This window comes from Culex quinquefasciatus, chromosome 1 (assembly GCF_015732765.1).
Source record: "Culex quinquefasciatus strain JHB chromosome 1, VPISU_Cqui_1.0_pri_paternal, whole genome shotgun sequence".
Taxonomy (NCBI): domain Eukaryota; kingdom Metazoa; phylum Arthropoda; class Insecta; order Diptera; family Culicidae; genus Culex; species Culex quinquefasciatus.
Window position 1 is genome coordinate 21,219,037 of NC_051861.1, and position 26,135 is coordinate 21,245,171.

Sequence of the window (26,135 nt, forward strand, 5' to 3'; positions counted from 1 at the left end):
TCATCGATTTGGTGTCTTCGGCAAAGTTGTAGGTATGGATACGGACTTCACTGGAAAAAAATAATACACGGTAAAAAAAATTGGTGATTTTTTTATTTAACTTTTTATCACTTAAACTTGATTTGCAAAAAAACACCATTTTTAATTTTTTTTTATATGTTTTAGAGGACATAGAATGCCAAGACATTTCCAGGTTGTGCAAAAAATCATTGACCGAGTTATGAATTTTTTGATCAATACTGATTTTTTCAAAAAATCGAAATTTTGGTCGCAAAACTTTTTCAACTTCATTTTTCGATGTAAAATCAAATTTGCAATCAAAAAGCACTGTACTGAAATTTTGATAAAGTGCACCGTATTCAAGTTAAATCCATATTTAGGTGACTTTTTAGAAAATAGTCGAAGTTTTTCATTTTTTTAAATAAGTGTACATGTTTGCCCACTTTTGTCAAAAATATTTTTGAAAAGCTGTGAAAATTCTCTATATTTTGCTTATTCAGACTTTGTTGATACGACCTTTAATTGCTGAGATATTGCAATGCAAAGGTTTAAAAACAGGAAAATTGTTGTTTTCTAAGTCTCACCCAAACAGCCCACCATTTTTCAATGTTGATATCTCAGCAACTAATGGTCCGATTTTCAATGTTAAAATATCAGATATTTGAGAAATTTTTCAATCTTTTCTAAAACAATATTTTCAAAATTTTCAAATCAAAACTAAAATTTTAAAAGGGCGTAATAATGAATATTTGGCCCTTTTGAAATGTTAGTCTTGATTTGAAAATTTTGAAAATATTGTTTTCGAAAAGATCGAAAAATTTCACAAATATTTCATATTTTAACATTGAAAATCGGACCATTAGGCTGGTACAAATATTTTTGAAAGTTTTTGTCCCCCCCCCCCTTCAAAATTGGCCCGAAAAATCAGGGGGCAAAAAAAATATTTTTACAATAAACTTCAAAATTTCAATGAAAATTCAAGTGCTGAAATCAAATTAAAATACATTCTCCTGCGTTTAAAATCATTTTTAGCATGTTTGGGTTTATTAAAAAATCTTAAGATTTTTTGAAAATTTTCGATGCAAAATCTTTTTTTTCGATACAATTTTTGTTTTTGTCAGATCTTAGATTTTTTGAAAACTAATGATTGCAAAACAACTGAACTAGTGTAAAATGCATTTTAAAACACTTTTTTCATTTAAATGTGAAGATTATGGCTTGTTATTTAAATTTCTATATTTTTTTGCCCTCCCCTTGACCTCGGCCAGGACCGAGGGACAAAAACTTTTTTAAATATTTGCATCGGCCTTAGTTGCTGAGATATCGACATTGAAAATGGTGGGCTGTTTGGGTGAGACTTAGAAAACATCATTTTTTCTGTTTTTAAATCTTTGCATTGCAATATCTCAGCAATTAAAGGTCTTATCAACAAAGTCCGAATAAGCAAAATATAAAGAATTTTCTCAGCTTTTCAAAAATATTTTTTTCAAAGGTGGGCAAACATGTGCACTTATTTAAAAAATAAAAACTTCGACTATTTTCTAAAAAGTCACCTAAATATGGATTTAACTTGAAAACGGTGCACTTTATCAAAATTTCAGTACAGTGCTTTTTGATTGCAAATTTGATTTTACATCGAAAAATGAAGTTAATAGTTAAAAAAATTTTGCGACCAAAATTTGGATTTTTTGAAAAAATCAGTATTGATTAAAAAATTCATAACTCGGTCAATGATTTTTTGCACAACCTGGAAACTTCTGAAAAGTTGGCATTTTATGTCTTCTAAAACATATAAAAAAATAAAAAAAAATAAAAATAGTGTTTTTTTGCAAATCAAGTTTTAGTGATAAAAAGTTAAATAAAATATCACAAAATTTTTTTACCGTGAATTATTTTTTTCCAGTGTAGTCCGTATCCATACCTACAACTTTGCCGAAGACACCAAATCGATCAAAAAATTCCTTCAAAAGATACGGTTTTTTGAATTTTCATTTATCACTTTTGTATGGACAGCCGCCAAATTTGTATGGAAAATTATATGGACAAACTAATGATGCAAAATGGCTTCTTTGGGCATACCGAAGGCACCTAAAAAGTTTCAGCCGGATTAAAAAATACAGAAAAAATCGAATGACCGAAATCTGGAAGAACTGCTCAAGTATATGATGATTCACGCGTCAAAAAATAATTCTTCCTCAGAAATCACATTTGGAGAACGGTCTCCCGTCGACAACTACGGGGATTTTTACTTTCACCGTACTAGCGAGCATTTACGTGGAATGCATAATAAAAGCGTACTTAAGCCTGCTTTAGTGCAGCAGATCTTGAACCGACCACCCCCCGGACAAAAGATCTACTAGGAAATAGATGCACCGTTGCCAATTAGACTCCACTCTATCTGACAATTCCGACGATGTTGATGATGATGATGATGTTAGCGTACTGTAATGCAACGATACAATCTGCAGCTGGTGAGTGCGGTAGCTCTCGGTTGGCGCGTGCGCGATTAGCATATAATTAGAATCGATTTAGTCTGAGACTCCGACGCGAGTTGCGCGTGCTTTCGTGGTCTTGCAGCCCTGCCCTACGCCAAGGGCCATCATTCCTCGCGCAATAAAAACCAACCAGACACAATCAGTCAGAGTTCAAATGCGAAGGAATGTCCCTGGCGCGGACTTGATGATGTTCCGGGGAAATTGCCGTCACGAAACGCGACTATTACACTGGCTGGTTCCCATCAGGCAGTGGGGTTCGTCACTTGTTCTCGCTCAAGTCACTTCCGATGTGGAACCAGATTCCAAGCGCTCCAAATGTGTCTACAACCGTGTCTCGTATCCTCGGTCACATAAATATTTAATGTCCCCACGGAGATCATGAGAGCGCTGCCACATGTATGACTTAAGAAGAGTCAACGGACAGTTCGCGGAGTGACGATATCTGTGACCTTGCCTCGCGGCTACTTTACCCGGTGGCCGCCAGGCAAGACCACAAGACTAGTACAAGCGATTAAGTTCCATTTTTATTGCGCTTTTTCCATTTCTTGTTGGCTGTCGCGCAGTGTGCACTCTTCAAGGTAGAAAGCGCGCGATGATCTGACGATTCTGGGAAATCGAGAACATTAGTGCAGTTTGATCTTATCGCATCGGTGTGCACACTGTAAGTCTTCAGTTCCGAGTTTAAATTAAGTCATCTAGTGAGTTATAAGTTAATTAAACTGCATACGACAGCAAGATCACATTCCTTAATATGAAAGATTCATCAGCAATGTTTTAACAAAAGTCATCAGCTGTCTGCCTCAACGCTATCCTTGGCGAGTGGAGAAATATTTACTCGGACCGCCCAGCCAATGAATAATAAAAGAAGAAGCTGTAATAAAGCTACGACAAGCTAGCATGACTCGACAGAGTTTGTAAAGGTTTTTGTCAACATGCACTTCACAAACTAAGAACTAGGTCCATTAGCACTTAACAAGCCAGAAAAAAAAAGAGAAAAAGTCCTAATTTATTAATCATTAACTTAAAAGTAAACCGGGTTCTTTTCCCCACCAAATTAAACAGGAGATAACTTTTCAAAAAGTCGCATCAACAATTACGATGCCAATTTAAAACACTTGAACTTTCACATTTACTCCTAACCAATCAGAACGGCTGTCAATTTTATTGCCTTTGCGTTCCTTGCAGTCAATAAAAGGGGGGTTTCTCGGTTTGTCAGGAAATGGAATTAATTTTATGACAGTTGACCCTTCTGTCAACCTCATTACCGATTGCAGCGGGAACGTCGCGTGTGCCGCCAGGCGGCTCACACAGTGCATTAGTCAGGCACATGAGACTGTTAGTAACAGCTTGAGTTTTTTGCTCATCAAAAAAGAATACAGTACTTAACTGCTATTTGAAAATTCATAAAATTTAATTCTATGTGATACTTCCGTTGTTTGCTTTCAATTTGCAATTCTTGCGATAACTTTGTAACAAAATTTCAAAAAAAAAATCTTCAATATTTGTCGGACCAACAGCGCCAAATCTGTTTCCCCGTGCGAAATCGTGCTCGCGAGTTCACTTTTATTGCCCCCTCGGCGAGAATGCTAAGCTGAAACAAGTAATCGCAAGATAAACATAGAGCACCCCCGGGCCGATCTTTGACTAGGGTGTGGACTGTACCGGCCGGCCGCAGCAGCACAATCAGCAAGGGGGAGGAGTATGGCCCCCGGCCAGGCCAACCCCGCTCACGTGGGAGAGCCTCCCTCGTGTGCTCAAGGATGTGCATATCGCAGGAAGGTGGATCAAAAATTCATATTAAATTGGAAATTACAGTAAAAGATTTCAATCTGTTTCCTGTTGCTGCTTTTAATTTTAAATAGTTTTGGCATATTTCAGCATTGATACAACTAATTGCTTTAAACTTTCAACTTTTTTGTTGTGTCTTAAGTTAATTTATACTAAATGATTAACTCTGAATTCTGACCGAAGGCTAATCAAAAGGTACGATGTGAAATTTGCCTTCAAATTAGGCTATTTCATTGATCAGTTAGTATGGTCTGTCGAAGGCGAGCAAGAGATTGATTAAATTAAGAAACATCGTACAAAACTATCACCAACGGTGCGGACATCCACTCATGCGTATAAATAAATCACACCTAAATGTTTAAATTTGGATCCGTGTTTGGTTCAAATATGATTCATACCCAAGTAACAATTTCAGTTTTGTAATAGTCTCAAAGAGTTTCTGTAGAATTCTTAATAAAGTTCAAATTAAGTGCTTTATGGTCCTACATGCTGAGTTAAATACCAGTTAAATCAACATTAAAGCCAAAATGGACCATTTTAGGAGGTTATCAAGAGTATTTTTGAGGAGCATGTTAAAACATACCAGTTTTAATGTGTGCTTTATAAATACATTATAGAGCTCTTCAAAACAAGATTAAAACTGCTTGGCTTGGAAAAAGGTTTTCTTGAAGTCTGTAATTATTCTTGAATGCTATAACGTCATGATTCGAATTCCCGGACGCTTCGAAACCCGGACACTTCAACTTGTTTTATCAATTATTTGGATATAAGTTCGCATTATGAATGTCAAAACGGTGTTATTTGATGAATTCTAACATCAACTTTCATTTAAAGTTCGTTTGGACGCTGTAGTTAATGAAAAAACAATTAAATAAAATAAAATTATAAGTTTACCAAAATTGTGAAACATTTCAACTGAAATATTTCATACGCGTCCGAAGCACCGGGAAGGCAAAGCAGAAATTTATGTTTTTGATTTCCTTAAATTCTAGCAAATTTTTATACAAACTATCGATTGTTTTGATGTTAACAGCTTATTTGAGACCTAAAGAATGCAATTCACTAACATTTCAGTCCAAATTTGTGCGATTCATAAGCAAAACCGAGTGTCCGGAATTCGAAGCAAAAGTGTCCGGATTTCGAATCAGCTTTTAACTGTGTCCGGGATTCGAAGCACAACAAGTCATTTTAATTTTCAAATTCTGATGAAAAATTGTTTTAAAAGACATATTTTGCATGCACTCTCTTGAAACTGACTGTTTATACTAAATCCTGATGATATTTCTACATTTCCAACATATTACATGATTTTTTGCCAGCTATAACAAAAATAATATGGTACTAAGTGTCCGGATTTCGAATCATGACGTTATTATTGATTGAAATAGTTATTCACAAAAAGATACAGAAAACTGCAACAATAGCACAAATGACACCTTGCGCGCAACTGTCAATTATTGGGCGTAACAATACAGAAAACCAGATCTGATGGGTTTTATTGAAGACTAATTTAGGAATATAAAGTTTTGCGTTTGCGTTCAGGCTTTTGTATACCTTAAGTATTTATGCCAGTCCTTGTTAAATCTCAATAGTCTTTAGCAACACGGGAAAATGGTAATAACTATTTCAGTAATAACTATTTCAGGAAAATTTTATATATATATTTTTTTTCATCATAACTAAAACACAATAAGAAACAACAAAAAGCCATTTTTATTACACCTTGAACGTAGAAATGAATAATCTAACTGAATATTCATGAATAATTGTTTAGAAACAGCTTCACGTTCTGCACCGAACGAAGTTGCAGAGACACTGGCAGTTTAAGTCTTACAGGATTGTAAAAATGCTTTTGAAGACGGGACTGATTTAAGGCAGACTTTGTTAAAGTTATTTGGCAACAAAAACAACCTCTTCAAGATAGTTTAAAGTGTAAGGAATAAAACCAAATTAAAACCTAATATATAATTCCTAACATAATCTTGAAGAAATCTTGAAAATATTATTAAGTTTTGTGACCATAAAACAAGTAGGTTTTAATCAAAGCTTTAGTAATACTTTATTGCACTTTTTAAAACTTTAATAAAAACTTATAAGAATACTAAGCATATCATTTGTTACTTGGGTAAATAATCGGAAACTCCCACGATACTTTAATTAACTTCTCAGCCAGCCAGGAAATTATGATTTATGGAGTTTATAAATCTTCAGTGAGCATGGATGAATTCATCTAATTTTTTAAATATTTAAATGCCAACAAAAAGTTGACCAGTTTAGGTTTTTTGTTTTATATCGTAGACAAACGTTCATGAAATTGGGAACCAAGGACAAATCCATTTCATTTCATGGAACGTTGTTATATAAGCGTACCATAAATTTGATAAGATTTAGTTTTCGTTCTGATAACTGATTTTTGTCAGTTATCTTTTTACAATACAATTTATCTGCCTTGGCTTGGCGTATTCAACTGTAAAACTGTCACCTGAGGATAATGGCCTCTGAGAGCAAATAAATTGCACCAAAAGTGCTTAAATTTTTTTTTCGTGGGAGCTCCAACCTGTTTTTGAATGACGCAAATCTGCACAAAATTGCGGAAACGACCCTGTAATCGTAGGCAAATCTTGTTAAATTTTACGGTTAGTCAACCAGGGAGTTTAGAGTGAGTCTTTAATTAAGAGCTTGCAGACTTTATTGTTACAGTTAGTAGTAAAAAGTAGTTCTATAGCTGTCCGGAATATTTAAAATCATTTTGGAGCATGCTAGTGGAACGTTCCTTTGGCAGGTTATTGACCTGGTTTTCAAAATCACCAATTCTCACTAAAAAAAAAAAACAAATTATTTTAAAAATTTTTTGATTGAAGCTTGCTTGCTCACGTATTTAAATTAAAAGGTCAAAATTGAGTTGTTAAAGCTGCAGCGAATTCAATTCCATTCAAATTTAAAAAAAAATCCGCTCTCCGGCGAATCTTCCTTTCTTAGAATGCATCCATGAAACAGCCTGACTTCTTAGATAGGCACCATAGCATTTATATGTTTAGTAATTTCAAAATTTAAGGTTTTGTAGTTCAATGTCATTGTGCGTATCAACTCCAATCACCAGCATGTGGACTTCCGATCAACCCAGAACAACTGTAATTGACGTTCCTTCGAGCAAACTGGGTCGTACACATTATTGGGTTCGAACCGGTTTCCGGTGCGGTGATCTGTTCTATCAATCGCTTCGGGTCGATAGCGTCCAATCATAGATTATCATTCACGTGTTATTGCCCGTGGTTAATTGGTCAGAGCCCTTTGCCGGCTGCTCCAGGGCTAGGTTATTACCGGTACGTGAATGGACGTTTTTGCGTATCTTCCGTTGGGGGCTTCCTAGTTGCGGTTTCGATGACGGATCACACGTGTTTGTGTGTGTGTGTGACAATAAGTACAGGTTTGAGGCTAAACTTGAGCAGTTTCAGAGTTTATGGATTTGCATACGCCCTTTTTGAATTGCAAAGCTTCAAACGCAATTACGCAGCTCAAAATAGATTGTAGATCGAGCTGTGACGTTCACCAAATATTACCGCAAACAAACCAAACTAGGTTAACTTACGCTTTTGGCCAGCATCCATCGGGAAAACCGGTGTAGTCGTCATGGCTGACGGGCCTCCAAAATCCTAACCACACCACAAGAAAGTTTATATTCTGCCTAAGCTGTCAACGTTTTGTTTGATTCTACTGCACAGACACTTTAGCCGCTGCCATTCTGAGCACTACTGGGTTATTCCTGAAATTGAGAAAAAGAAAATTAAGCGTTAAGAAAACAAATATACAAATGAACAACATATGTTGTAGCTAAAATCGAATATTCTTTCAAACATAGAACAACGGAAGTGCTACTGAATTTAAAAAAGACAAATCTTGAATAGTTAATCAACCGAATTGTGAAATCCCCTAAACTCTATTAGACACCGCTAGTGATGCCGATGTGAAGTGTCATCACGGAGCGAGTAATTTGTCAACACTCTCATACGGTTCTGGTAAGAGACTTCGGGGTAGGTAGAAGTACTACATGGGATTATATAAACGCTCCTCATCTTCTTTCTGTTACCGTTGCTGGACGCCTCACTGCAACCGGCAAGTGGGATGTACTTTACGACAAGAAGTTGCATAATACGTGAGTGGACTTTTAACAGAGATCCGTTAATAAACGCGATAAGCTGTATTGAAATGTTAGCCAAATTCATACACTGAACCATTCTAAAAAAAACTTCAAGTAAGTGTATGAAAGCGTCTACATTTTTTTTGAAACATCATAAGAAAAAAAATTCTGTGACGAAATCACAGACCAATGTTTGTTGCGATGGATTTCACGCCGAAGTTATTCTGAGCTTTTGAAGTTGAGACAAAATGTTTGACAATTTGATCAATTAAAACCTTACTTAATACTCACATCAAAATATTTTTAAGAGTTTAATGATAATATATTTTCAATTTTCTAAATAATATGGATGCCTTAATGACAAGCTTAAGAACATTTGTTAACACCTAACGGGGTCAAAAAAGTTGGAAATGCAACTTCACCGGCTTTTTGAACACTTGGAAAAAAGTTGGAAATGCCTTTTTCATTGTAACTTAGGATAGTTTTTTGACCCCCTTGGTACTTCGCGTAAGTTGACCCCATTGGAGCTACAAGTTATAATAATTTGTTATCTATTTATTTAAAAAAAAACAGTTTCTTTTAAAAGCGGTTTCAGTAACAACCACAAACGAAAAAACGATTTATTTATAATTAAAATTAATTTGTTGATAAAACCATATTCCAAATTTTATCAAAACATTTGACATCTGTTTGTTGTAGCAATCAAAAGAATTTCTAAGAAGAAAACTGTACTCACGTGGAAATTCTTTTGTTATGTACAGTAAAAATTGGTAAAAAAATTCTTTTGTGAGAGCTCTTTTGCTTTACAGATTGAAGATTATAAGTTAAGTATGTTATTAACAGATAATAGATTGTTAGTTTAAACGTATGCATATAACAAAAAAATAATAATAAAAAATCAAAAACATATTACATTAACTCAAAATTATTGCATTTTTCTTCCAAAAAGATAGAAAATATTAAATATGTTTTTACGTTGCAAGCGCACTTAGAATGATACAAATATTTTTCAAATTAATGTTGATAAAAAGCATAAGGGTACAACAATCGAATGTAAGACGCTCAAGCAAATTGGTAAAAAAATTAAGGTAGTGATTAGTTAGTCAATTGATTCCGATAAGTAATTTTAAATAAATGAAATTTTATTTTTATCGAAAAAACAACCAAATTTCTAAATGAGTGCAGTTTTATTTTTTTAATATACGTTTTTATAAAATTTTATTAAAATTTTCAAATTCAGAAACTTTCCACTTCATTACGAATACTTTACAGCGTCTGATCAATTGAACAATCACTTGTTTTATGACAACTGAACAACATTTCCCGTGAGAAAAAAACATCAACATAACTTTTTTGCCTCTCACGACAACCGGTAGACGTTTCCCAAATGAGTTCACCTGTTTTCCGTTGGTTTTGATTAACAATTCTAAACTGGGATTTCCCGCACGTACCGTTATGTTTCTCACAGAACTGCAGCTTTTTATAGCTTTGAATGGCTTTTTCCACTAATATTTTTCCACGTACTAAGTTCTTCACACTACTGTTCTCCAAAGTATTCACAGTTTTTCACCAACAAATATCACTGAAAGTCCTTTTTAGGATTATTCCACCAAATCACTCTTAATGTCCATCAAACCCCGTTACACTTTTATCACTTCTCGGATTGTCACTCAAATCATCCTAATAAGTACAAGGAATGTCACGTTACGAGGAGAAAGAACGTATTAAACCCGTCCGGTTTCGCGATCGCGCGCTCGGTGATCCTAGCCAGTTGAAAGTCCGCGAGAAAATAGGAGTCCAGCATCACCGGGCAAACGGCTTTTATACGACGGCAAGGAAGTGCGTCGCCGTCAACACTGAGCCGAGCGCAACTACTAAGCCGAGCACGCTGATACGACGCGCAACAACAGCAACAACGTGGGCCAAGTCAGGTCAGGTCGCGAGAAAAGAAAGAACGAACGAAAGCGCAACAAAAGAACTTCGCGCGTGTGACTTCTAGGAGAAGTTCGATCAGCTGGCGCCAGCTGCAGAAGCACGAATCCACTAGAAGAGAGCTGTAAACAAACGGAGAGTGAGCGCGGCGAGCGCGAAGGCACGAACCCCAAGTGGCCGAGCTCACGAAGTACCGCGCGTCTCCGCATGCAAGCATGGAGAAACGAACATTTTTAAAAGAATCTCACGGAGAATTCTCAGCGCTCTCATTCTCCGGCGCGAGAACTGATCGACGATCGTATCCGACAGGATCCTTTTGCTATACGGAGATTGAAATTGACTCTCTCTATTTCTCTCATGTTGAATAAAAGTCGATGTTCTCTTTGCTGACAATTAACAACTTGTAATCAACTCGCTATTATACTATTAACGAAGAAATTCGCAGGTGAATTCGTTGAATGGATCAACAAGCTTCTCACTCGTATTATTAGCATTCGCTAATGGCGAAACAAGAATCGACAGTGTCATAAGTTATAGATTATGTTATTAGTTATTTCTTTGACGATTAAAAAGTACATCCTTCCAGTGGAAATTATAATTTACAGTGGGAAGTTAATTTGCATATGTTTGCATAATGCTCATTGCTGTAATGATCAAATCACATCAACCGGACGGGAAATTGATAAATCTTTATTTTTTTAATCATTCAACTGCAACTTTTGTACAGGCACTCCAATACTCCACCAGTCCCACTTACTGCTTACTTTTCCTGTTCTTTAAGAGTGACGAAATGGCATACTCTTAATCGCCCAAGAAGTGCTGAAAAGTCATTTGAGTTGGGAAACGTGGCCAGCAAACATTACCTATAATCACAATCTACTGTGTATAAAGATCGACCTCGTAGCCCAGTGGTAACGCTACCGCCTCGTAAGCCACCTCCGATTGCTTAGTAAACGAAATCATGACAAGCTGGACCTCTTACCACGACACCTTGGGGAAAGCGACCAATGGAATGTTAAGATTAACCTAACATGTTGGCATTATGTTAAGAAATAACCACTGAATCCAAATGCGTAAGGCCGTTGCAAACATTTTTCAAAGTTTATGTCGGGGCCAAACATTCAATATTACGCCCTTTTGAAATGTTAGTCTTGATTTAATTCTATTTAAATATTGTTTTCAAAAAGATCGGAAAATTTCACGAATGTTTCATATTTTAACATTGTAAAGCAGACCATTAGTTGCTGAGATATCGACATTAGAAAATGGTGGGTTGTTTGGGTGAGACTTAGAAAACATTAATTTTCCTGTTTTTAAATATTTACATGGCAATATCTCAGCAACTAATGGTCGTATCAACAAAGTTCAATAATGCAAAATAATGGGAATTTTCTCAGCATTTCAAAAATATTTTTTCAAGGGTGGGCAAACATGAGCACTTATTTCCAAAAATGAATAACTGAGACTATTTTCAAAAAAAACCTGAAAATGCACAGCAAGTAATGTAATAATCCAGCTGCGTGTAAAAGGCCTGGGTGTAAAAGTTTTGCATTATTTAATGAAATTCTGTGTAATATTTCACTCAGAAATATGTAGCCCATCAGTATGGGAAACCTTCTTGACCGAAATATAAAGCTCACAATACGTTTATCAGTTCCATATTTCATCGGTCTGATGGCCGAGCAGGCTATGGCGCCAGTCCTTACTGTAGGTGCTAGGTTAGATTCCCGTCGGTTGCGACTTTTTTTTTTGTTTTTACAAAAAATGTACATACAGCGTGTAATATTAAGTGTCTTTTTTACGAAGGTGATGTGCATGCTTTTGCATGCGATTTTACCATCGGATTTTTTGCTGTGTGGCTTTAACTTGAAAACTAACTTAATCCACCTATGTGGTTGGAGCCTTCCTCACAACAATGGCTGTACACAAGTTTCATCTATTTTTTAGATCCGGCTTCCAAAAAAAAAAATCGATGTCACTTAAGCGGCCATATCTCGAGACAGGGTTAACAGATCTTCAATGTTTTGGGCTCGTTGGAAAGGTTTTTTGATAACCTAACCAACGTCGGGTCGGATAGTGGAGCCGGACATAGTTTACATACATTTAAGTGAGATCCGGCTTCAAAAAAGTACATCAATATCACTTAACTGGCCATATCTCGAGACAGGGTTGCCAGATCTTCAATGTTTTAGACTCGTTGGAAAGGTCTTTTGATAACCTAACCAACAATGGGTCGGATGGTGGATCCGGACATAGTTTACATACATTTAAGTGAGATCCGGCTTCAAAAAAGTACATCAATATCACTTAAGTGGCCATATCTCGAGACAGGGTTGCCAGATCTTCAATGTTTTAGACTCGTTGGAAAGGTCTTTTGATAACCTAACCAACGTTGGGTCGGATGATGGACCCGGACATAGTTTACATACATTTAAATGAGATCCGGCATCAAAAAAAGTATATCAATATCACTTAAGTGGCCATATCTCGAGACAGGGTTGCCAGATCTTCAATGTTTTGGACTCGTTGGAAAGGTCTTTCGATAACCTAACCAACGTTGGGTCGGATGATGGACCCGGACATAGTTTACATACAGTTAAGTGAGATCCAAATATATGTGAAAACACATTTTTATACATAACTTTTGAACTACATATCGAAACTTCAATCTGTATAAAACTCGATCTATGGGACCCTAAACCAAGTCAACAAATTTGGGTCAAATCGGTTCAGCCAGTGCCGAGAAACATGAGCTAGTTTGTTGGTCACATACATACATACACACACACACATACACACACACATACATACACACATACACACACACATACACACATACATTTGTTCAGTTTTCGATTCTGAGTCGATATGTATACATGAAGGTGGGTCTACGACGTTTTTATACGAAGTTCATTTTTAGAGCAGGATTACTTCAGTGAGGAAGGCAAAACAGTGCACTTTATCACAATTTCACAATTTCAAATTCGATTTTACACGAAAAGTTGAAACATTTTTGCGACCAGTATTTCGATTTAAAAAAAAAACAATATTGATTCAAAAATTGATAACTCGTTCGAAGATTTTTTATCCACTCTGGAAATTTCTGAAAAGTTGGCATAATATGTCCCCTAAAACATATCAGGAAATAAAAAAAATAAAATAGTGTTTTTTGTAAATCAAGTTTTAGTGACAAAAAGTGAAATTAAAAACACCATTTTTTATCCTGTATTATTTTTTTCAGAGTATTCCTTAATCATACCATCAACTTTGCCAAAGACATATCATATAGACATATGATAAAAAAATCCTTCAAAAGATACAGATTTTAGAATTTTCATACATCATTTTTGTACACAGAAACAAATGAGTAATTTTACCACTTTTCAGCACAGGAAAAAAATCATGGTAATATCACATCTGGAAATGGGTACGTCTTTTATGTCAGAATAAAATGTGTAACTACAAAACAAAGAAATGAATGACCGAAATCTCGGAGAATTGCTCAGTAAGAACAGAACCTTATCCACACAGTAAAAAAAGTGTAAATTTCAAAACTGTAATTTCGAAAGGTTTAATATTACCTCTTTTATGATGTATTTTTACCTTAATTTAGACAGAAAAGTGGTAAAATTACACATTTTCAGACGTAAAATTACACATTTTTTCTGACCTTTCCCAGATGTAATATTACCATGATATTTTTTACTGTGCAGGCTTTTACTTTTCCTGTCATTGTGGAACGACGAAATAGCCTACTTTTCTGTACCAAAAATAACAGAATCAAATAGCAACAATTTTCAAAATAAATGCTGAAAAGATCTACTTTTCAGCACTCAAATGGGTGCTGAAAAGTTGAACTTTTCAGCACTTGTTTCGAAAAGTGTCACATTTTTCAACATTTTTTTGATTTAAACGATTTATTGACAAAATACATGAAAATTTGACACAAAAATTCACTCAGTTTGTGTTTTTTGGAATTGCAAAAAATGTTGTATGGAACTCGTTGCAAAACTTGATTTTTTCAGCACTCTTTTGCAACTTGTTGCATAAACTACTATTTCAGTACTGTTATCCGTGTGCATTTTTTTAAATATAGTATATAGCAAATTTACCCTGATACCCTAACTTAGTGACAAAGTAGCGTTCAAAGATCGGACTTTGCTGAACAAGCCCAATTCAATATAATTTTTGATGTTTGCAACATTTTTTATTGCATGGAAAAAATGGCGGTGCTAATCATGCTTCAATAATCTCACAGCAGTTTTCGAGTCCAAGGAGAGAAAAAAAAACTTTGCATAGCTAATTTTGTCATTTGCAACCGGTGATGCAGCTTTTTCAGGACATAGACAGCAAAAAGTACCTGAATGAATTCTTCCTCCAGCTCGCTGCATATCACCACATGTGTAGAGCAAGTAGTGTTAACCTTTGCTGCCCACGTCAGCACTAGTTTATCATCACAAGTCCTGGGCTCGATGACTGCTGCAGCAGCAGTACAGCTTGAGCTTATAACTTTATTGATCGCGTAGATGTTTCACCTCTATCAACTCCCCAATGCTTACAAAGTTCAACGGAACTAATCAGTTTAAAGTATAGGAGAGAAGGAAAAAAATCACCGCTGGACCCATCATCGACACTGCTGGTTGACCCCGAGAATCCCTCTAATTGTTCTAGTAATAAGTGATTAATTAACATTTATCAACTGGTAGTAGCGTCGGCTACACGTGCCCAACCAAGTATTGATCGAGTGTCACCGGTTGAGGTTAAGTGTTGCACACAGATCCGTGCTACACGAGAAGAGCTACTGAACCGGACAGCCAACCAGCAGTAAATTAGACGGCAGTACGACAGCGTAAATTCTAGCCAACAGGGATTGTTAACGTGGGTAAGTATACGCGATTCCATCGTTTCGAGCGCTTTTAAGTGTTTTGATGGGATTACCCTCCTTCAACACCCTCGTGTGATTGCACGTTCGAAGAGGGTAGTTATTGGAGAGGTCCTGTATCATTTACTGGATGAGAACTCAATTTAAATTTAATTAAGACATGAACTCATCGCGCGATACTTGAGGAACTTCTTGAAAAATGTTGTTATTGGCTCGGATTGATCACGTGCTACAGCTCGTGCAGCGATATTCTCTGGCTTTAATGACAAACGTCTAACCTAGAATTGAAGCCACGAGCTTCCGGTTACCAATTGAAAGCCTCAATCAAGGGAAAGTTTCATGCTTCTCGGAAATGACTCGTAGTGTACAAATCTGGATGATCGCTTCGAGAGATTTCAACGCCACACTTACGTCGTCGTAAAAACAAGGCAAATCGCACTGCTCTGTTGTCTCAGCTTTATTTAAGCTAAGCTATGATGAGTTTCATTCAAGAACTTTGAAAACAGTCTCATAAAATTATCAAATTTGCTTTGGAGAACACTGTTTATTGGGTACAGTGAAAACTGATTAATTGAAAAACTAAATATCAATATTTCTTTACATTGTCTATGTTTCCTTGAGCTTTTGAGTCAAACTTTGTCACTCCAACTAAAACTTAGGAAAAGGTGTTTCTTAGCATTTTATTGTTAAATTGATATTTGAAATTAAAAGCTGCTCAAAAATACTATCGACAACAGAGCATAACACCAACAAGCTAATTTACGTACAACAAATCGCAAAACCCCTCCCCACAGCCTAATGCCGGTTTCCGTCCGTGTTATCTGGGTTCCCTCGAGTGCTTGAGACGTTCAATTACCCGGCCAAAGGTTATGCCTGTGCACCGGGACCAACACGTGGATCGGACTGAAACAATCGGACAAACGTCAACAATGTTCCGTAACAAATTGCGCTTGCCACGCGGAAAAACCAACCAGGGGGTTATATCGGCGAAGAGGTCACATCCAAGGGATGGAATCTGCGTCACATTTGTTGACACTTCGTGCCCCGGGAGGCGTTCCGGAAATTCGACCGTTTTATTGCCTTTGTCTGCGATCACACCAACTGCGCAGGGAATCCGTTACAGCAATCATTCGATGGTTGGACTTTTGCGCGGGGCTGTTGAAAGACAAATAAAAGTCATTGATGGCTACGGCAACAGTATTTCAAAATGGCGCTGGAGTGCAATCTTCAAATATTAGCGACACCTAGCGTAGCAAATCTGCTGATCAAAACACGTGGCCTGGTGCAGAATCCAACGAGCGCCATATTCTTACCCCATAATTACAGCTGTAACTTGCCTTGGCAGCTCAGCTCAACTCAGGAAGATTTGGAGGACGTGACCCGTGCGATCTCCCCACAGTCCCCTTACGATCCGTTGATGTTGCAATCAAACAAATCAATCTGTCGCCGCATTTGATTTGATCACCATCGATTCCGGAGATAGTAATTTTCCCCGGACCGGAACTGTGACCTCCCCCAGTGAGAAAAAGGGGGATTGGCTTCCGCGAAAAGGGAAAACTTGTAGCGCCGCTGTAAATCCCATTTGCGTCAGTAAGCAACGCGTCACTGGCGGCGGTGACAGACAAAGATCAACACTAAGGACCGTGTAATAATCTAATAAACATCCGGCGCAAAAACAGGTGACCGAGCTAACCTATAAACTTAAGTGTACCACGTAGTGAGTTAGTTTAAGCCTTTTTGTTGGTTGACGTAACGCTGCTGGAGTGTGCCGCGTCTCTGTGTTCCACAGCGAGCAACGGTTAAACGGAACGTGTAATTAAACCGTTCTTGAAAAACTCCTTGGCAAGCAGCATACAAAAACTCATTAGCGGTAGGGTTTTCCCACAACACACTGCAATGGCAGTGAGCCATGTCAAGCACCTCATGCGTCGACGAGCGCCATAATGGCGTCTGCTATAAAGCTCGTTGACAGTTGCAAACGGATTTCTGCGACATTTTCCGAAAGGTCCATAATTTGGGCCGTGTTCTGAATCCTAGGTAATCCATCGATTTATGATCTAGAGCAATGGCCGGCAGTAGCGGTTGAAACACTTCCTTTCGACATCATAAGACGATCGTGAGTAGACTTACGCTAATTAGCGTATTAAGTTGTTGAATGTAATTAAGAGCAATCTGGAGAAGATTCGTTCCACCCTTTGTACAACTTAATCTGTTACTGATGATAATCCTATCATTTAAATACAAAGCTCTAAAATAATCGTCGTGAGTTTTTTGCCTTCCTCACTAAGGTAAGGCTATAATTTTGGTCTAAAAATGAACATTTCACAGAAAATTTGTAGACCCACCTTCAAGTATACATATCGACTTAGAATCGAAAACTGAACAAATGTCTGTGTGTTTGTGTAAGTGACCAATAATGTCACTGAGTTTTCTCAGCACTGGCTGAACCGATTTTGGTCAAATCAGTTGCATTCGATTTGGTTTAGCATCCCATGCGTACCTATTGATTTTTTGATGTATGAAAATGAGTTTATGTATTTATATATCCGGATGTTAGATAAGTGAACGAAAACTGTATCAAATACCTTCATGCTACACATCGTTGGAAAGGTAATTGAGAGACTTATCCAAAGAATATAAAAGGCAACCCTGTCTCAAGTTATGACCACTTAAGTGATTTTTTGGTACTTTTTTGAAGCCACATCTCTCTTTTCTGTATGTAAACAATGTCCGGATCCATCATCCAACCTATTGTTGGATAAGTATTCGATATACCTTCCAAATGGGTCCAAACTTTTAAGATATGGCAATCCTGTCTCAAGTTATGACCACTTTAGTCTACTTTTTCAGGCTGGAGATTTCAAAAAAGTGTCCACGTGGTTTAATAACAAAATTTAATCTCATATAAGTGATGGAAAGTTGATCTTTTCATCACTCAAATGGGTTAAAGTATGCTTAGTTACAATTTTTTTTCCTTGTAGACAGGCGATAAATCAAAAACAGACAAATTTACAAAATTGTTAAAATTCAAGTTAGAGGAAACAAAGAAATTAAACGAAAAACAGCCAATAACTATGTTCTTAAAGAGATCAGTAGAGAGTTTACAACAGCATCCGCTACAGCCCAAGACCTACGTTACAAAACCGGTCAACCAGTTGAACGTCGCGGACTTTACATTGACTTTGATCTTTAAAACGCTCAGTGTTGTACTGGCCAGGCAATTTCTACTCGCGACAAACTGCACGGTCATGGTCTAGTACTGCACTGCGCGGACGCTGCTTGACACTGGTACTTCACTTGGGTCAGTGCACATGATTTATTATGCGAAAAGCGGGGTAAATCTGCAATTGTTGAGAATACGCTGTTCACTTGCCGCTTAAAAGTATGTTTAGCAACCTTTTCTGTTATCACATTTGTGTACTTTGAATGATAGTTGAATCCATGATACTAATTTAATATAAAACTTAATTCAATAAGCATTTATTTATCATAAAATTACTCCTACTCAGATTTCGCATATGAGCAGCTTATTCATTAAGACGATAATACCCATTAAGATCACACCAAGATAGAGTTCCTTTAACTGATTGCATTAATGCAGATAAGCATTTGCCCCGAGAGCACAATGTAACATGCTCACGCGAGGTCCCTCACGTGCTCACGGATAACTACCGTGTCGTGAAGTGATTTTGAAATCAAATTTCACTTTTTCGCATTTGCGCGCGCTTTTGGCAGCGAAGTACTGCTATCAACCGTCGCATGGCGCTGCCACCGTTCAGGTGAATTTGATTTTGGACATGCGCCCTGTGTATCGTTCCAAATCTTACACAGGGGATATCAATCAATTTATTCAAATTCAACGGTGCGTTGACAAGGAATCGTCGATTCATGCACCGACTTCCATGTGGCCTTCCGGAAGTTTGTTTGTCCCGCAGTGTGCGGCATGCGGAACGCTAATCCCGAGAATCGTTTTATCACCGTGCAAACAGATTAATCATAACTGCGAGGGAGTACGCAAATAAAACGCCAATCGAACAGCAGTCAACAAGTGTGTTACGACTAGGTGCTGTAATACAACTAATTAAATCGTTATCTGCGCCGAGCATGAATGATTGAAGCAGCAGCACGGCAGCAATGAAATACGACGGATGCTTCCAGAGTAGGGTGTCTATAGCGAACAAGCACGTTAACTGATTGTACTTTCAGTATTACATGCGAAGCTGGTCATTTCCTCTGGAAAGTACGTCTGTCTAGTACACACAGTAAAGATAAGTTTGAGAACTGGCAGCACACACGCGCATGATTGGGGAAATTTTATCACCAGAAGTGCTACAATTACGCACTTCAATGAGAATCACGGGCAGACAAGTGCTCGTTTCGTTTGTACTCTTTATGAGCCTGTAACATGATAGGATCGCGAAATTTCAATTCTAAAACGATGAAATTAAACTGGAGCTTAGGCTTGAAACTATGACTGAACGATTTTACTTCATGCCATCATACTTTCATTATGCAATAGCAATAGTTGTGGACCTATAGGCTAAAGCGAATACAAAATAATCTTGTGGTACAGGTTGATCATAGGGGCCATCCATAAACTACTTTCCTCTGTAAAGTCGATTTTCCGAAGTTCTTCAAAGAAATTTGCTGATCTCAAATTACTCCATTTTGAGTGGTTACCTATTATATTTACATTTCATCGCATGTGTACTATTTTGTGACATGTACTATCTTTTTACAGCAAACGTGTCAAAAAATAGCACACAATGTACAGTCCAGACTCGATTATCCGATGTTTTGATTATTTTGAATTATTCGAAGTTTTGTATGGGACTTCCTATCCCAAGTAACATTTTCAAACCAACTAGCCACCACCTAGGTTAGGTCAATTAAGGTTTTATGGTAGCATCTTGATTTCTTATAAGTTTTATGTTGACTTTCACAGCAAACAATAGCTGATTTGAAGGTTCTAAGAAGGTTTTATGCCTCGGACATAAAACCTCGGGGCAATATAAGCCAAATGGCTTTCAATAATATTTTATGAATGTTTTAAGAGAGTCTTTGAAACCCGATGGCAATGTCCATTAGGCATCTCATGCTTCTTTGAAACCAAGGATGTTGTAGCTGTCAATTACCTTTAGGTATGCAAAAAGCTTATTTAAAACCATAAGCTCCTAAAAAAGCATTTAACGCGGCTAAATAGCAATGCATAAATATGGCGTGGTTTGATTGATTTTGATTTACCGCCATCTTGATAGAAAAAAATGGAAAAAGCAATATTTTTGGCATTTGATGAAAACACACATTTATGCTGGATTTTTGACATATTCTATCAAATTATTGTAATTACCTCCAATACATATTATTTAATCATCGCCATTTTTACCATCTTCATTAAATCATTTGGCAAGAGAAAGGCTTTTTTTCCAGAATAAAATCTGTCTGTGGCTGGCCCTGACAACCTTTTGCGGTGGTCCTGTGGGGTTTTAACTGAATTTTGGGGAAGCTGTTACGACTAACTGGTTTAATGATGGTTTTGGCTGATAGGTTCTATAGCAGTTGTGACAGCTTTGATAAAGGCTAAAATGTTACTTGGGATGATCGACTAGTTATCAAAGAAATGTGCTTCGTAACTTTTATATTTTCTAGCTTTTAAGAGGCCTTCCATAACCACATGGACACTTTGTGGGGGGTGGTTTTAAGCGATTGTCCACGCTCCTAACAAAAAAGATGTTTTTGTATGGTCAATTGGCCACGGTTGGAGGGGGGGGGGGTGATAATGTTCCTGTTGTTTATGGATGGTCCCTAACATCAACCCCGAACCCGTCAAAAAAACTGTGCGTCACCCCTCGCAACGCTACAGGCGTCATTTGATTTTGCTGGGGCTGAACTTACAAACACAATGTCGAACATTGAAGGCCTGTACAGACCTCAAAACAGGCCAAAACGCCATTTTTTTAATGTTTTTTGATGTCATTTTTGCCTTCCTCACAATACTGAGGAAAGGCTATAAAATCACTCGAAAAATGAACTTCTCAATTAGACCTCCTAGACCCACCGTCATGTATACCTATCGACTCAGAATCAAATTCTGAGCAAATGTCTGTGTGTGTGGTGGGATGTTGATCAAAAAATTCTCACTCGATTATCTCGAGACTGGCTGAACCGATTTTGTCCGTTTTGGCGTCATTCGATCCGTCTTGGGGTCCCATAAGTCGCTATTAAAAATTATGCAGTTTAGTTAAGTACTTCAAAAGTTCTACTAAAAAACGATTTTAACAAAAGTCCGGAAGATTTTAAAAAGGGTGGTTTTTGTAAGAAAATCCGTCATGCTATATATTTTCAGAAAGGTATTCAAAAGACCTTTCCAACGCGTCCAAAACAATGAAGATTTGACACCCCTATCAAAAGTTATAAGCACTTAAGAGCGAGTTTTTCACCAATGCGTAACAGGTCGTATCGGTGCTCCAATTTGGATGAAACTTTCAGCGTTTGTTTGTCTATACATGAGATGAACTCATGCCAAATATGAGCCCTCTACGACAAAGGGAAGTGGGCTAAAACTGGCTTGGAAGTTTGAGGTCGAAAAAACATAAAACATCTTAAAATTGCTCGCATTTCCGTAAAACTTCATCAATTCCAACTCTCTTAGATGCATTCAAAAGGTCTTTTGAAGCACTTCAAAATGTGCCATAGACATCCAGGATTGGTACGACTTTTTCTCTTGGTTTTTGCAAATTACTGTCAAAAATTGATTTTTTTTAAACTTTAATATCTTTTTGCAACAACCTCCAACACCCATACTCCTATAGGTCAAAAGATAGGGAATTTCATGCACTACAAGCCTATGGTATTAACTTTTTGGCCAATCGCAGTTTTTCTCACAGTTTTTCGATTTTTCTAGAACAAACATTTAACAACGTTAGTTTTTGCTCTCTAGGCCAAGAAGACGGCACTTTTTGGTCTCAATTTTGTCATATTTGGAATCTTCGGACAATTTCACGTAAGTCAGAGGTATTGGAGTTGTAAATTTGATTGAAAAAAATGCCATTTAGAATTAATTAAAATATTTTTAACAATTTGTTGGATTAGGGGTAAAACAGGTTTTTGCCTACTTGATACAGCATTTGACGTATTGATCACAGGGTAAATAAGATCTATTTCTTTTTTAATAAATATTATATTTAATTATTTTTTAATTAAAATTTACAAATCCAATACTTCTAACTTGCGTGAAATTGTCCGAGGATTCCGAATATCGTCGCCATCGTGCTAACTTGTCGTACGTGCATTTTGGGCCAAATTGAGTTAAGAACGCCATTTTGTGCAGCTCACAATGCCTCACCTTTTGACCGTCACAGATCCCCAAAATTCGATTTCAATCCTGAGATATTCAACAAAAACCGAAAAAACTCCGTGCATTTTTGTCAATTTACATATGAAAGTAGTTTCAATCTTGTCGTGCTATCTTGTCACTCCATGAAAATTGATGTAAGTGCGACAAAAGGCCATAGGGATTTCAGGCCAGGAAAGTCAGGATGCGTTTGTCGCACGTACAAGCTAGACTACCGTAAACATTTGTAATTATAACTCGGGACTCCAGCAACCAACTTCAACCAAACTTTGGGACAATGCACAGAATGGTGAGCCAAACAAAACGTGTTTGTTATTGTTTACATTGCGTGCTCTCGTTTTTGAATATTCAAGGTCAAACATTAAAACGCGTTTTTCTCGGAACGTCAAAATGGCGGGTGCGACAAGATAGCACGACGACGTCGATATGACAAAATTGAGACCAAAAAGTGCCGCTATGGAGGCCTACAGGGCAAAAACCAACGATGTAAAATGTTTGTTCTAGAAAAATCGAAAAACTATGAGAAAAACTGCGATTGGCCAAAAAGTTAACACCGTAGGCTTATAGTCCGAGTAATTACCTATCTTTTGTCCTATGGGAGTATGGGTGTTGGAGGCTGTTGCAAAAAGATAATAAGGTTTTAAAAAAAATCATTTTTGACAGTAATTTGCAAAAGCTAAGAGAAAAAGTCGTACCAATCCTGGATGTATATAACACATTTTGAAGTGCTTTAAAAGACCTTTCGAATGCATCTAAGAGAGTTGGAATTGATGAAGTATTACGGAAATGCGAGCAATTTTAAGATTTTTTAGGTTTTTTGGACTTCAAACTTCAAAGCCCGTTTTACCCCATTTCCCTTTGTCGTAGAGGGCTCATATTTAGCATGAGTTCATCTCATGTATAGACAAACAAACGCTGAAAGTTTCATCCAAATCGGAGCACCTCGATACGACCTCTAAAACAAACCGAGCAATATTTACAAATACTGCCCCTTAAGTGTTATTTACGCACTTTATGGAGGCCGGATCTCAGGTATTTTGATGACATCGTTGTCCGGATGACTCATGCAACCTATCGTTGGATAGGTTTTCAAAAGACCATTCCAACGCGTCCAAAACATTGAAGATCTGACAACCCTATCAAAAGTTATAAGCATTTAAGTGTTATTTACGTACTTTTTGGAGGCCGGATCTATTTTGATGAAAACGTTGTCCGGATCTCTCATGCAACCTATTGTTGGATAGGTATTCAAAAGACCTTTCCAACGCGCACAAAACATTAAAGATCTGACAACCCCATCAAAAGTTATAAGCATTTAAGTGTTATTTACGCACTTTTTTGAATTTTGGATAGCACCCTTTAAATGTGAGAAAGGCGCCAACCACCTAAGGGTGGATTAAGTAACGTTTTTTAATGTCTTTTTGCGGGTAAAATCTTTATATTATTCTTGAAATTTGAATTTTAGCTCGGTTAGCCTACCCAGAATGCCTGCAACAAAGTGATTTGTTGTACGATAGAGTGTAAATGTAGGGGGAGAGGGGGTAATATGCACCCCCGGGGCAAAATACACCCCCTGCTTTTCTTGATATTAAGAAGAATTTTCCGGGCAAAAAAATCATAGAAATTGGAAGCTTAACACTGCTAAACCATGCTGGAAAAATTTAAACATCGTGGTATAAAAACAGCTTAAGTTATTTGCAAAACTTTAAATTATTGTGTTTTCATCTAATTTTCATTGAACTTTCATTATGATTTTTGGACAATATAAAAAGCATTATTTGTTATTGTAAGTGTTGAGGTATATAATGTTTGCCATAATTTTCATTATTCTGTAGATAGATTAGTCCAAAAACATCAAAAAATGCATTTTTAATTAAATTTTCTACAGAAAGCGTGGTCGGGGCAAAATGCATCGCTGAGAAGCTCCTTTATAAAAACAGCGGTGTCATCTAGTGGTGACTAGTGAAAACTGCTTTTACCCGGTGCATTTTGCCCCATATAGAGGTTTCTACGTTGGCATGTATTGCGTGTACGTACACAAAAAAGATTGAGTTTAAATTTTGTCCGGCCAGCAAAATCAGATGGTGCGCTAGTGTGCGTACGCGAAACGTCATAAAGCTCTATTGTGGTGCATTTTTCCCCAATGTTGCGCTGCATATTGCCCCACATGATTGTTTGAAATGAATCAATATTTTTTAGAAATTTGATATTTTCGAACAATTTTGAGATTTGTTAAGACTTTTTTTTTACATGGATGACAGTAATGCTGTAATGGTTGAGAAATCACAGTTTTCCCTTAGGGGTGCATATTACTCCCTCTCCCCCTATAAGAAACAAACAAATCTTTATCCGTTTATCCAACGTGAAGTATTGTGAAGATTTCGAACGATATAGTCTGGGCTGTATCACAAACTTTGACTTAGATTAAAGAAAGTTCTCAAATGGAGATTTTTTAGCACTTTCATTTAAAGTGGAAAAAGGCCAATAAAAGTTAACAGAGGACTTAACTGTCAATTTAACCAAGGTGTATGGACAAATATTTCCAAAACGGTAGTTCATTGATTTCCGTTGTGAAACTTCTTTCGAAGTATGACACTTATCTTGACGTCAAATAAAATTCTAGCAGGGAAATAAACTTTTCGCGGAAATAAAATCCAGTTCAAAGGGTGTTCTTCGAAATTACAGCAAAATGATGCATTCAATCTGTTGCAAATCTTGATTTTTATCAGCACTTGCCGTACTCGGCAAACTTCGTTGGACCATTGCAACCTGTCGCATAAACTACTATTCAGCTTTTTCGGCGCTACATATATATATATAAATTCCATAATTGTATATATTGTTTATTACGTTCTGCGATGCGCATGTTGTTGTTTTCATAATAAAGTTAATTAAGAAATTCTAAAATAAGCTTTTCAGAACCCTTAAAAATTATCAATTTGAGATATATATCACTCTTGCTTCCTCCAGGGACTCGTATTGCCACTTATCTTGCCCCTCCGAGTATCCCTCCTCACTCTCTTGCCTAACTGCATTTAATTAATTTTTAATCTGATCGATTTGTGCCCTCTCACTCCCCCCCCCCCTGTTATAGTCCGCCAACATTAAATACGACCCGATTAAGCCCGTTTAGCATACGCTGCGTTGCCGTAATTCGATAGCAATCAACAAGTGCTCCCCGAAAAGCTCATCCTCCCCACCCCCACCTTACTACTTATCGCTAACTGGCTGGCTCCAATTGCACACAAGGTGCGAGAAAGTTGATCCTTGCTTTCCCCACCAACCCAACCACCCACGTGGCCTGTGCTTCCACTTTTTTATTTTTATTATTATTATTATTTTTCCAACCACTTTCCACGTGCAACCGTTTGTTTGCGCCACCAGAAGAGTGCGCGCACGATTTTTCACACTCTCTGACAGAACAAACGAACAGAGTGTGGTGGGTTATCTCTTCTGGTGGGGGAGGACGGAGTTGGAAAAGCGGCGGAAATGCTTGTGAAAAACTTCGGGGAAAAACTTGTATAAAAGCACGACGAGGAACCACCA

General features: G+C 37.2%; 1 protein-coding gene across 2 annotated transcripts in view; it reads right to left on the reverse strand.

Moving 5' to 3' along the window:
* The window catches only part of LOC6051538 (scavenger receptor class B member 1), a 28,464-nt gene extending 18,102 nt beyond the window's left edge, over window positions 1–10,362 (reverse strand). The window contains exons 1-2 of one of the 2 annotated variants that reach the window (XM_038248856.1): window positions 9,819–10,362; window positions 7,873–8,046 (exon numbers count right to left, since the gene is read on the reverse strand). In XM_038248856.1, coding sequence (XP_038104784.1) covers window positions 7,873–7,915 — 43 coding nt within the window. In that variant the 5' untranslated portion in view covers window positions 7,916–8,046; window positions 9,819–10,362. The remainder of the gene's footprint in view (window positions 1–7,872; window positions 8,047–9,818) is intronic. The other variant, XM_038248855.1, reaches the window with a different exon arrangement.
* Between the last annotated feature and the right edge of the window lie 15,773 nt (window positions 10,363–26,135).